Raw genomic sequence first — 14,704 nt, 5'->3', positions numbered from 1 at the left:
TCAGTTTTTCCTAAGGCCAGGGAATAATATGGTCAAGGACACTAATTGATATCATCTTAAATATGTTTTTCTTACTTTACTTTGCAAACCAGGACCCCCCTCACCTCCTCGGAATGCCATCTCAAATGTTAATGAAACTAGTGTCTTTCTGGAGTGGATTCCGCCTGCTGACACTGGTGGACGGAAAGATGTGTCATATTATATTGCATGCAAGAAATGCAGCTCCCATGCAGGTGTGTGTGAGGAGTGTGGAGGTCAAGTCAGGTACCTCCCCCAGCAAATCGGCCTGAAAAATACCTCTGTCATGATGGTGGACCTACTTGCTCACACAAACTATACCTTTGAAATTGAGGCAGTGAATGGAGTGTCCGACTTGAGCCCAGAGACCCGGCAGTATGTGTCTGTAAATGTAACCACGAATCAAGCAGGTAAGTGTTATGCCCAACCCAACACTATATTTTAGACATAGTTCTGTCAATTGCATCCACAGCTGAGATCTTAACAGATGAAGTCCTATGAGACAATGTCCTTGGCGTGTAAAAGGTTAATACTTAAAAGAAACTATAGCTAGAAGTATATTTTTACTTTCAAGAGAATTTAAGGCTTTGTGAGGGCAAATATCCATAGAGCATAGACAGGAGACATATGTTTTAATGAATTATTTAGTTATTTTATTAAACATACATTTCTCAAGTAATCCCCTTTATACTATATATATATATATATATATATATATTATATATATATATATATATTATATGTTGCAAATCTACATTTTCGTTGCTTTGCTAATGTGGAGTAGTTCTTTTTAAAATTAATTTGTACAACCTGCTTTATTTACTATTTTTTTCCTTACTTTACACCATAGCTGGATTTTCATTGCAAGTTATAATGATCTTTTTTATATTTTATTCAAGAATATGTGAATTGAGGGCTTTTTCTTGCCAAATTCACTTATAAAATTAGAATAATTGATAGGTTCTATAAAAGCTCAAAAAGCATCTATTTTCAAGTTGCGGTCTTGGAATTATAAAAATGTAAATATTGAAAAAGAAGGTATGCAGGCCCATTTGAGCTGATGAATAGTTTGTATATCTCTGTGGGTTCTTTTTACTCTAATGAAATTCTGGTCTAAGAATTCAACTCACCAGGTGAACAAAAATCTCTGAACACAGGAAAGCATTGGAATGTGCTCCTGTGCTGGTCCTCCCCTGTATCTATGCTGAAAGAATATCACTCTATAGGGAATGGGCTCCAAAAAACCAGTTCATGCACTAGAGATAAATACTGGTTCCACTGCCAAGGGCCCCATAGTCTGTGCAAGCCCTGTTACTGACACCCTCATTTAGGGTACCTGATTCCACCTCATACAGTTTCCCCACCTGTCAGTCTGGTGTGCATTCTAAGCCTCCTCTTGCTCCAGTTAGCTGTTTTTGTGGGTTTTCCCAGTATTGTCTTGACAGCTTTTCTCATCACTCCTCCGTCTCTATAACTGCACTCCAGGAGTTTGGCTGTGGATTTCTGCTTCTGCTTTCATCAGCTAATGGATGAAAGCTCTAGGATGACATTTAAGGTAGTCACCAATCTCATTATCTTGGAAGTGCATGTAAGGTAACTTCTTCTCTATTGCTTAGATTCTTAGTTAGGGTCATCCTTGTGCATTCCTGGCAATTTTCCTAGTGCTAGGTTTCCCATAATAGTTTCCTCTATCAATATTATCTCTCTCCTTGGTATTTAACAGCACATCCGAGAACCAAAATATTCTACTGAAATAAATTAATTTGAAAATTTGTCTGCTCACAAAATATTGTACACATATGATAGCCTTGTACATATACTTAATTATTTGGTTGAAAATAATTTTCAATGGTCATATTTAGAGAAAGCTTTAAAACTTTTAATACATGCACATATTATGTACTTTATGCTAAACCATAAGCTATTTCTAAATAGCATCTCAAAACTTCCAATACTTTGTGTTAGATAGGGTTCTCCACAGTAATGCAACTTAATGAATGATTATCTCTACATATAAAGAGATTTATATTGAATGACTTACATGAAGGGATACATCTAATCCAACAATGGCTGCTTATAAAAGGAAGGTCCAAGTATTCAGTACTTGTTCAGTGCAGAGGCTGGTTGTTTCAGCTTGTCTTCAGTAGATGCTGGAATCTGGAAGAAGTGAGCTTTATATGCTAGTGAAGGTATACACTTGCTGACAAGTGGGCAAAAAAAATATATCCTTCTTTCAAGTCCCTATATAAGTTTCCTGCAAAAGGCATGGTCTGGATTAAAAGCAGGTCTTCCCACCTCAAAAGATCTGGATTAAAGATATGTCCACACCTCAAAGACCAGTATTAGAAGTGGGTTTTCCCAATTCAAATTAAGCAAAAATCCCTCACAGGTGTGTTCCATTTTTGTGTTTGTGTTTTAGTTAATTCAAGATAAAGTCACATTAACAACAAATAGCCATTATCCAACTTAACATTCAAATTACAGAATTGTATTTGCTTAGGTGAGGGCTGGAGAGATGGCTCAGCCCTTAAAGCCTAGGCTCACAACCAAAATATTTGTTTAGGTGAAAACATTCAGTGAATAACCTCTTATTTTAGATGGAAACCCACAGCCCCCCAACCTCTTCAGTAATCAGCAATCTATCTAAGGTACCACGTGTTCTATATAATGTGAACTTTATTTTCTGGTTCTACTTTATGGGCATATTCAAACTACAGAGATTGAAGTTAATCATAATAGAATATTCAATAATTCTTCAATACTCCCTTTCTCTAGAAAATTTAGAAAATTTTAAGACTGTGTAATTCAATCTAGAAATAGCCAATGTTATGCAATATAGTACTATATTGCAAAGCTTTCTTCAAGTTAAAATGCTTTTCTATTCAGTTCAAGGAATGTGGAGTATAATAATGTAGCCAAGCATGAAAAGTCTTGAGAAGTCATGAATAAGTTGATCATTGAATTTGTATTCCTCAGATTTTGAAATTATTATTGGTGATACAGATCATAAGACTCATTATTCGAGTCCAGGCATGCTAGTTCTCTGTACATTTTACAACTCAGCTTCTACTGATTATTATGAGATTCAAGTTTTCTTCTTCCTGATGAAATGCAATGGATTCCATTTGCCTCTCCTCTCTTGAGCCGTAAAGTAATCAGGAAGTGATTTCTGCATTACTTCAAATTATGTGAACTCAAATATAGTTCCAGAAGTCATTAAAGTTTCAAAAAAATGTAATTTTTTATATTTTCTTTGATATTATGAGGATAATGTATTCTTGAGTTTCTGAACTCAGATTAATTACCGAGATTTCATTTTAATTTTACTATTTGTATGTCATTACATTTCTTTTTAATGGTAAATTAAGGCATCTTCAGTGGACTACATTTCATTCCATATTTGTTAAATTAATTGATAAAGATTAAACACTTGTGCCAGCATCAAGGAGTAGTGCTTAAACTCCAATCCCACATTTATACCATGCTCAATACAAAGTTTATGTGCATCTTTCTCAGGAATGCATAAAACTTACACTAATACTTATTTCTCCACGATTTTTCAAATTTAATTATATAATCATGGCAAACTCATAACCCAGAAATATTTTACTCCTGCTACTAACTAGAAAATTGGTTCCCAGGAGACTGATGGAATTTTGAAAACATTCAATGATACTTGGGCCAAAAGAGAATTGCCTTCTACTAGTGGTTACCCGCCTAAGAAGGATGTGCCTTTGGTGTTAAGCAAAGATGTGGGGGAGGACTTCACCAGTTATATGTACCTGAGAGGGTTGGCAATAAAGTCTCTAAGTTTCAGTAGGGGAGGTAAATTTCTAGTCACTTAGAATCTTTGATTTATCAAATCATTCCAACACTCAGGATTTCACAATTCCCCACATACATTTGTCTCATTTATTCAAAATATCAGACAATACAAGCAGCTGCTCCTGTAAACTAGAAATTTAGTGGAAAACAGTTATATTATAGTGTGTTGATGTTAGTCTCCTTGTGAACCATGTGATATTTGATGACTCAGTTGATACACCTTGACTATCACAAGCTAATAAACTAACTTAAATTTCCTTTAATAGCCATAAGTCATTTAGTCATACTCAGCCTTTATATAATTTTATATCTGACATATTTTTATAATAAAAGAAGTACAATTTTAATCAATAAAATATTAACTTCATGAAGAATTTCATCTGACTTAAAGTCATATGTGGAGATTATATTCCCTTATGGTTATCAAAGAGTCATCTTCTAACTAGATACAGACCTTGACACACTGATGTCTTAGTTAGGGTTTCTCTTGCTGAGACAAAATACCATGACCAAAAAGCAAGTTGGGGAGGAAAGGATTTATATGGCTTATACTTCAATATTGGTGTTCATCACTGAAGGAAGTCAAGACAAGAACTCAGCAGGGCAGGATTCGGAGGCAGGAATTGATGGTCATGGAGGTATGCTGCTTACTGGATTGCTATCAATGACTTGCTCAGTACACCTTCTAATCGAACACTGAACCAGCAACCCAGGAATGGAACTATGAATCATGGGCTGGGCCTTATAGCTGGATCTCAAGAAGGTGTTTCCTCAGCAGAGGCTCATTCCTCTCTGATGATTCCAGGTTGTATGAAATTGAAAAAAAAAACCCACCTACTACACTGGAATGCAGATAATTGTTCATTTTTCTCTATTCCATTTACCTTAAAAGTCTGTTTTTAGCATCACAGTCCCTTTGGGAACACTTTGGGTACTTGCATTTTCTTATAGCAATTATAAGCAAAATTACTCTGGCTATTTGAAACAGAAATGGATGTGTATATGTTATGTAATAAGGCTTATGGAATCATTGACAGCAGATTCAAAGAAGCAGGATCTAAGTATCTGAGGCCAGAGCTGGCTCTGTCACAGTCCTGCTTGATAACACAGATGATCTTCACTGCCCTTGTGAAACAGCTGATACCAGGCACAAAAGAGTATTGATGTTGTTCCTGTCACTGTTGTTGTTGCTATATCTTGATCTCAGACTTTCCAGAAAAGCAGCAGTCTTGCCACCAGCACAAACTTCCTGTTTAAAAACCCACTTCACCAGAAAACTAAAAATACCACTGCCATGAAAAACTTAGGATCTTGCCAGTTCCTCTGAATATATCCTAAACCAAGTACCTCATGTCTAGCACAAGAAATGATACTGAAGTTTCTGTTCTGCTTTGGTTTGATTATTATTTTTTTCAGTTATGATTTTGATGTTTAGAGATTGGTGGGATTAGTTTTGAAATATATGAATTGCCATAAAAAGATGATGTAGTCTGACATATTTGGTTAATTTTATTTATTCAGTTGTCTATAGTTTTTAGTAATGCCCTGATTTTCAAATAAATGATATTAATATGTCTTCCTCCTTCCTAGCTCAACCACTTCCTATCTACTTCCTTCTTTCAATCTACTCCCTTCTACATATTTCTAATTTCAGATTTTATTGCTTGTTGGTTACAGGTCTTGATTCATGTCACTCTACTAGTTTTGAAGAACCTTAGTGAGCTTATGTACTTTCTTATGTACATAATTTCAATTATTAATTGAAAATAACTCTTTCTTAAAGTATACTCTGTTCACTTCCCATCTCTGAAGCCCTTCCAGATCTTTTTGCACTTCTCCACCCAATTCAATTTTAATCCTCTTTGGAAAACAGATTTTTTTTACAGGACCATGGTACAAAATAATAAAGTAAATAAAGAAAAATCATGAAAAAGACATTTTCCCAGAGATATATACATACAAACGGAAAACCAGTAAGGTATAAAATGGCCAGAGCTATATCACTCACACAACACACACACACACACACACACACACACACACACACACACACACACACACAAACACACACACACACAATATCATAATCATTGAGTTTGTTTTGTTTTGGCCTTCGACTGCTGGGCATGGAGCCTACACTTGAGAGTGGTTGTATATCCAGTGTGACTGCATGGGAAAACAAGTAATTTTTCTTTGAAAGTGGTGGTTATTAATTGGAGGTAGCTTCTTGGTTAGGGGTGGGGCCAATTGTCTACTTACCACTCTCAGGTTTGGGCACCCCTCTGGCTTGAAATTATGCAGTACCTACTCACTATAATCTCTACGATTATATGTGTATCAGTTTTGTATCTTGAAGACATTTTCTTTGGAGTCCTCTATTCACACTGGCTCTTAAATTTTTGCCTACTCTTTCACATAGTTCCTTGAAGTCTGTGCAAAGGAGATTTCTGAAGGCATCCCATTTGGAACTAGGTGTTTCAAGATCTCTCATTCTGTCCACATTGTTGAATTGTGGGACTAAGTATTAGTTCCCATGAACTGCAGAAAATAAAAATATTTCTGATGATGTCTAACAGACATACTTATCTATGAGTATAGCAGAATGTCATGAAGAGTCATTTTATTGCTTTGTTTCTTTGACAGAAAAATAGTATTTGATTTTCATATTGGCCCATGGTCTATCAAGTCTCAGGATTTTAGCTACCTAGTGTCCAGCATGAGTTCCATCTGATGGAATAAGTCTTAAATCCAATCAGATAGTTTTGGTTACTCTTACAACATTTGTGCCATTATCACAACAGCATTGAACATGGAGAGGTAGAGGTTTTTTTCTAACTAGATACTTCATCTCTACCAACTGTTGTTCATAGTACTAGAAATTACTCTATATTCTAATAGAGAAGAAACCCAGGTACAAGCAGTGTGATCTATAACAGCATTGTGTCTGATTAATATGTTATTTCCTGCTTCTTAGAGGGAATGGTATACACGGATACTCTAGAGATGAACACCCATCCCTTATTTACTTTTAATATCTCATATAGTTCTGAGTCTCCCTATTGACTGTTATTCACTGAAGAAAAAGAGGCTTCTTTATTAAGGATGATTATAGCACTTGTATGTTGACATAAACATATTTAGGAGGCATTTTGATGCTCTATCAATTTTTGACACCTGAATTCAGTACTCATTAAGACCTATCATATTCTTTGTAATGGATTTTTACTTTGTTTACAGTACTAGTTTTCTGTTCTCTGGGGCAGATCTCAAATACAAAAATAGAGCACACAACACGGCAGTAGTGTTACTATTTTTCAAGTGGGCATATCTTTCCAGGTAGTTGGTCTTGCAATCTATATTGTTCATATTTGGTAAGACTCTTTATAATATTTCTCACCTAGTAACTTCCATAGAATGATATTCAGCAAGAAATAACATTCCAGTTTAATTCTGGGTGACTTCCAGCTTTATTTCCCTACGTAAGTCAACTAAGATAAATGGTGTCTTTAGCAACAGAGACTTATCATCTAGTCTGGTGGGCAAACAAGGGGGATGGCAAAGACCTGCATTGTCTGGAGAATTCTAGAGCATCTTTCACAAAAACTACAGGAGGTATCCCAAACCAGGTGCTTGGGTTTTTGAGCTCGTGTCTAGAGAACAAATAAGCAACCAAAAATGATGAAACTGGTTGGTAATATTGTCATTTTTTGCTGTTTCTCATTATAGTGCATATAATAGTTTTATTGTCTTTAAAATAATATGTAAAGAATTTATATTTTCATCATTTTCTATGTAAAACACCTGGTTTGTGACAGGTTTATTCTGAATTCCTATATTGCATCCTCTTTCTGTCATTCTCTAACTTTTTTATAAGGATGATATGTAACATACTAGTATCTCAGTTTTTTATCTTGTCAATCGCAGAAGAAATTAACATTTTTATGACATAGAATGTCTTTAAGAACTAAATGAATTAAGTTCTACAAAATAGTTATTGATTTGCGTGGATTGTAATAAACATGTTGTAAAATGTAATGTAGATCTCTAGAACAGAGGCACTGGTTAAATAAATTGAAAAAAATATTCTAAAGTAAATAATAAAGGATAGAATCATAGGCAATAGCACAATTGGCTTTATCATTGACAATTAAACCAAGGAAATTCATTTTACAACATGGGCTTCTCAAATATGTTAATTTTTCCTCCATTTTCTTATTTAAATTAGAAACAAGATTGTTTTATGTGTCAATCCAAATTCCCTCTCGCTCCCCTCCTTCCCTGTACACACTAACACCCTAACTATCCCATACCATTTCTGCTCCCCAGGGAGAGTGAGATCTTTCATGGGGGGTCTTCAGAGACTGTCATATAATTTGGCATAGGGCTTAGGCCCTGCCCTGTTTGTCTATGCTGAGAGAGTATCCCTCTATGTGAAATGGATCTTAAAGTCCATTCCTATGCTAGGGATAAGTACTGATCTACTACAAGAGACCTGATAGATTTCTAAGGCCTCCTCATTGACACCCACATTCATGGGGTCTGGATCAGTCCCATGCTGGTTTCCCAGTGAACAGTGTGGGGACCAAGAGCTCCCCCTTGTTCAGGTCAGCTGTTTCTGTGGGTTTCACCAGCCTAATCTTGTCCACTTTACTCATCACTCCTCCTGCTCTGCAACTGGATTCCAATTCAGTTCAGTGTTTGGCTGTGGGTATCTGCTTCTACTTCCTTCAGCTACTGGATAAAGGCTCTGGGATGGCATATAAGTTAGTCATCAATCTCCTTATCATGGGAGGACTTTAAGGCAGCCTCTCCACTCTTGCTTAGGTGGTTAGTTTGTGCCATCCTTGTAGATTTCTGAACATTTTCCTAGTGCCTGATTTCTCTTTAAATGTATACTGGCTCCCTCTCTAATGGTATCTATTATTTTGCTCTCCTCTGTTTTTCTCCCTACATAACATTCCTGCTCCTTTATGTCCTCCTCACCCCTCCCCTTCTCCCCTTCTCATTCTCTTAGCTCCCTCTCCCCTCCCCCATGGTCCCAATTTTCTCAGGAGATCTTGTCCCTTTCCCCTTCTCTGGAAGACTATATATGTCTCTCTTAGAGTCCTCCTTTTGCATAACTTCTCTAGTGGTGTGGATTTTAGGCTGTCAATCTTCTGCTCTATGTGTAAAATCTATACATGAGTGATTGCATACCATGTTTGTCTTTTTATGACTGGGTTACCTCACTCAGAATGGTTTCTTCTGGTTCCATCCATTTGCTTGTGAATTTCAAGATTCCATTGCCCCCCCTCACTGAGTAGTACTCAATTGTGTAAATGTAGCACATTTTCTGTATGCATTCTTCAGTTGATGGGCATGTAGGCTGCTTCCAGAGTCTGGCTATTACAAATAATGCTGCTATGAACATAGTTGAACAGATGTTTTTGTTGTATGAGTATGCTTCCTTTGGGTATATGCCTAAGAGTGGGATTGCTGGATCTTGTGGTAGACTGATTTCCATTTTCCTGAAGAATCACCATACTGATTTCCAAAGTGGCTGTACAAATTTGTACTCCCACCAGTAGTGGAAGAGTGTTCCCCTTCCTCCACCTTCTCTCCAGGATAAGATATCATTGGTGTTTTTGATTTTAGCCATTTTGATTGAAGCAAGATGATTTCTCAGAATTGTTTTGATTTGCAATTTTCTTATGGCTAAGGATGTTGAACACTTTCTTATGTGTCTTTCAGCCATTTTAGATTCCTATGTAGAGAATTCTCCATTTAGTTCTGTACCCCACTTTTTAATTGGATTATTTGGTGTTTTGGAAACTAGCTTCTTGAGTTCTTTGTAATTGTGGAGATCAGCCTTCTGTCAGATATGGGGTTGGTGAATATCTTTTCCCATTCTGTGGGCTGCTGTTTTATCTTGCTGACTGTGTTCTTTCCTTACAGAAGCTTCTCAGTTTCAGAAGGTCCCATTTATTAATTGTCAATTTCTGTATCACATTAAATTTTTATTGGCATAAAAATTCTTCCCATTTTGACTAAGTATACAGTGCAATTATATAAGGAAATGAATATAGTAGCAGCAATATAAGAGCAAAAGGCGTGAGAAAAACCTTCATATAAACAAAAAATATACTTTCTTCAAATTACAATTTGAAGACTATAACTTTTAACTGTCTCATTTTCATGAAAAGTTGTATATTAGTTTAATTTGCCACAATTTCTAAACAAAGATTTTGGAGACAGAAATGTTCTTCTCAATTATGTGTTATGAGTGTCTCTGCCTTAGCTTCACTCTTTAATCACATTGGTCTTCTCATGATGGCTGAGGCTGCCACATATCATGCTTTAATTTTGCCAGCTGCAGCCACCTGTCTACAGTGAAACTTGTCTGCAATGAGATACCTTCTAAGCTTGCTACCATGTGTATCTGCTGTTTCTAAAACACTTAAAACAGGATTCAAATAGAATGAAGAGTTCCATATAGCTTCTCTGACTGTTTAATTGTGATTGACAAGCTGGAGGAAAATATGTTGGGAAATCTTCAAAAATGGGTTTTTATTTATTGATTTAAAATTTTGCTATAGACTTACATCATTTTAAATAGACACTTTTCAACCCTGCATTTATTCTTAGGTTTCCTCAAGTCATTGCAATGTTGAAAGTGAACCTCTCTAGGAAGTTTCCTCACCTGTGTGCTTATTAATGTATGAATAAGTTTATCTACATTTTCTTTTTTGACCCTAGCAATATCTTAGTGGTATATTACTTTTTGATGTTGGAAAAAAAAGAAACAGAAGTATAAGATATGACATCATTTTCTCAAGGTCAGAAATATAGTTGGCCGGGAAAAGGAAGTCTCAATATAAAAATTCTTATTCTGTAATAGTCACATTTCCAAATACAATGTGTGCTTGTGGGGTGTAGTACCCTCTATTAGGGGTTATCTTCTATTTTATGTATACCCTTGATATCTCAGATCTACTTAGACTGCTGCTTCTTTGGAAAAATATTCTCTGTTCCTTGCTTAGATAATGTTTTCTGACCATATCTTGAAAAGAAAATACTACAACTTTTTGTTACCTTACCAATATTCCTAGATTATTAAGCGAAAGAAGGAAGCTAGGGCACCCTCTAACATTTTTCCGTGTGGAAATTATTTGTTATTGGTGTCATAATTTTTGCATTGCTAAGATCAGGAGCATAGTTCCATGTATGAGTTGAGATGGTAAAATTATATATTTTCTATAGATTTTTATCTTTCATTCCTTTGTTTTCCTGAAAACTATACTATGGTAAACATTTATTCTAAGAAAGTACTCATTCCATTAACTCCAAGCATATACATGGTTAAAAGCCCGTGTGTGTGTGTGTGTGTGTGTGTGTGTGTGTGTGTGTGTGTGTGTGTGTGTGTGTGTGTGTGTGTATTTTAGATACAGTTATAGAATTATCTGAGTAATTCTTTGCCAAATAATTTGCATGATTCAATTCCATCTACCATTTCTTTCTTTTCTTCCTTTATATCTTAAAGGATGCAGACATTGTCTGATAACCCATATGCTTAATTTTACAGAAGCCAGGCATAAGGTATAACTACTGTCTTAATCTATTTTTAAGATATTATAACAAATAATATCTTAACAAAATAATTTTAGTATAGCTCTACAGAAAAGTTTGTAACAGTAATGGATGGAATATGCTAGATTCTCTCACTCAATTTTGTACCACAAAAAAAAAAAATGCCCAGGTAAATTAGTTAAATGGAAGAAAAGGTAATTTGGCCTCATGTTGACTGGATGGACAGATGGATATAGGGCATCTGATGGCATCCAATATGTAGAATACATTAGATGAAGCTATTCTTGTCATTCAGGAAAGACAGAGGATGTGGAATATTCCTGCGTCCACAAGACTATTCATAGTCATGGCCTCAATTACCTAAGGACCACCTAACACCTCACACTTTTTAAAAGTTCTATTATCTCTTTTTTATTTAATTTAGAAACAGTTTTATTTTACATATCAATCCAAGTTCCCTCTCTCTCATCCTCCCATGACCCCTACTGACTCCCACCAACCCCCCATTCTACCCTCCATCCATTCCTCAGGGAGGGTTATCCCTTACATGGGGGAATCATCAAAGTCTGTCACACCATTTGGGGGGAGGGCCTAGGCCCTCTTTTGTGTGTCTGAGCTGAGAGAGTATCTCTCCATGGGAATGGGCTCCCAAAGTCCATTTGTGCACTGGGGTCTCTTGATGACATTTGTAGGCAACCAATATTGTTAACATATTATATTTTGACGTATTTACACTATACTTCATTTGACTATTTATACTACACTTCACAATATTTTCCATCATTATTGGTTTTAACTATTACCCATGATTCTTTGCTAAAGTACCTCCACATTCTGAATTTTGGATTCAATTCATAACAAGAAAGGGAAGAAAAATCTACCAAGTCCGGGCATAGTCAGAGACACATGCAGAAAAACATACACAAACAGACCCAGACAAAGTATTCTTGTAGTCCCATTTGGGACTTATTTGAGTAGTGTAATCTGCTTGATGATTATCTGGGTACAAGTTCTAAATCTGCTTTTATATGTCAATTCTGATTGCAAACTTACTGCTATTCTGCATGAATGTGGTCTATTAAGTGTTTCCTCTGTAAGCCATCAAAGTCTAACTCAGTTCAGAGTCACAATATCTAGGTTATTAAGATGCACAATCACTCATCTCATTGGCATACTAGGGATTCAAGACTCTTTTCTGACCTGGGAAAGCAAACAGGTATGCTCATGTTTCACCCATACATCCAGACAAAAAAATAATGTATGTAAAATTAGACAAATTTTGAAAATAAAAATCTGTATTGAACTCAATAGCAATTAAATCAAGTCTGTTACATTTTATGGACAGAATTTACTGATTTTTTTAACTCCATTTACTTTCTCTTTGATCACAGATATATCGTTCTATAGAAGTATTTTCACAGAATATATGTAGTCATGATATTCAGCTTCATTTGCTAAAAACTAATTAGCAAGCAAAGCCCTTCAGTAGCAAAGGTGTAAAGAACATTTGGTTCCAGTTCCCTATGTTGAGGATTTTGGGGGATCATAGTAATAAACCCTTTTAAACTTTTTATTTTATTTTCTTTTTAAGTAGTCTTGAATTTTTGGAGAGATCGCTTGTTGACCTTTGTGTGGACTGAATTTTTAATAATAATAAATTAACATAAAGTCATTAAAGCTACTTAATAATATTACTAGGCTGTTGGAATATTTTCAATTATTTTAATACCATAGATTGTGTAAGAAATTGTCAATCCCCTTGCAACACTGTTGGAATACAGTATAACTAGCTGCTCTGATTTGAAATTCCACTTTTAAATATTAATTTTTACAAGAACAAGAATCTTATTTCAATGCCAGACATAATGATATATGTCTTTAATATCAACAATTGGAGTCAGTTACAGGCAAATCACTAAAATTTCAAGGGGAGCCTGTTCTACATAGTGGGACTCTGTCTCGAATGAAAACAAAGATGCTTCATATTTGTTTTATTTTTAATCTATATATGTGAAATGGTTTATAGTAAACACAGTACACTTCCAGTGTTAACTAGTTTTTTTTTTTTTAAAAAAAAACTTTGGCTTCATTAGTAAGGAGAGGAAAGTTTATTGAATCTTGAGATCTAGTATCTGTGTACATATGACCCAAAATGAAAAGTAATGATTAAATTGTGAGTTAAACAATGCCTTCATATAGACTTGTAGAATTAGTTAAATACAAACACACTATTAGTCCAACTATAAATTTTCTCTCCTTAATTATATTTCATAGCTAATGTTTATGTTTTTCTATTAAAATTGTAGAGCTATTTGAAGAGGAAATATACTATGAGTTATGTGTCTTTAGGTTTATTTATTCCCATCAATGCTGCTTTCAGACTAAAATGACTGTATTTACATGTGTCCATGAGTACATGATTTGTTAACATAATTTCAAATGGAACATTTATGTCTCAGAAAACATACTTTAAAAGAGTATGGTTGGCAAGTCTTTAAAATTAAAATTGGCTGAAGATTAATGTTAAGGGTTTTTATTATTTTGCTTGCAATCATATATATATATATATATACATATATATATTAATATATATACTAATTTTAAAAAACAAACTGAATTAATACAATGTCTTAATAAGATGCTAACATCGATTCCCTTCAATAGGAAACGAGACATGGTCTGTGGGATTTATTTCCTTTTCCCTTTGTCTGTTGATGACTAGAAATGTTAGTGACTTGTACATTAAAACTGTGATATCACATATGTAATATAATTCATCAGATCCATTTCAGGTAGCCTTACTTTGTGTTTTGTGTTATAAGGTTGTGATATTATTTTGAATCTACTATCATTTAAACTTGTAATGAAAATAAACCCAAACCATGTGTCACTGCACTACCTTAACATCAAGAGACACAATGTCATCTCCCTTTTTGTGTAGCAGAAGAAAAATAAACATCCTACTGTATTTAGAAAGTATGTCATCAGTTTGCATCAACTTCTTTAGGAAAGTTTGAGCTCAAAATAATGTAGACTTCTATAATGATTGTGACTTACCTTAAAAGTAATTGATATACATTGTCAGAAATTTGCATCAAATTTGCAAATAGACAGCAGTTCAGCAGCAATCTTCAATTCTTTGATTTTCTTGCTTTTCTTTTACAAAGTTAGTAGTAGTTTTCCTATCTAATGAGAATTTACCTTAAAAGTCTTGATTGTGTATTCTACTTAAAATTACTTTAAAGATGTTGATAACAATGGTGCTGATTAAAGGAAAAAATAACATATCACTATG

General features: G+C 34.8%; 1 protein-coding gene across 11 annotated transcripts in view; it reads left to right on the top strand.

Annotated features, from left to right (window-relative positions):
• The window catches only part of Epha5 (EPH receptor A5), a 323,256-nt gene that overhangs the window by 173,748 nt on the left and 134,804 nt on the right, over positions 1-14,704 (top strand). For 10 of the 11 annotated variants that reach the window (XM_035453281.1, XM_035453280.1, XM_027390976.2 and 7 more), the window contains one exon: positions 93-428. The exons of the other annotated variant lie outside the window; for it this stretch is intronic. In XM_035453281.1, coding sequence (XP_035309172.1) covers positions 93-428 — 336 coding nt within the window. The remainder of the gene's footprint in view (positions 1-92; positions 429-14,704) is intronic. 11 annotated transcript variants of the gene reach the window in all.

Source organism: Cricetulus griseus (assembly GCF_003668045.3).
Source record: "Cricetulus griseus strain 17A/GY chromosome 1 unlocalized genomic scaffold, alternate assembly CriGri-PICRH-1.0 chr1_1, whole genome shotgun sequence".
Lineage (NCBI taxonomy): Eukaryota > Metazoa > Chordata > Mammalia > Rodentia > Cricetidae > Cricetulus > Cricetulus griseus.
The sequence above is the reverse complement of the archived record's forward strand: the minus strand, read 5'-3'. Positions and strand labels throughout refer to the sequence as shown.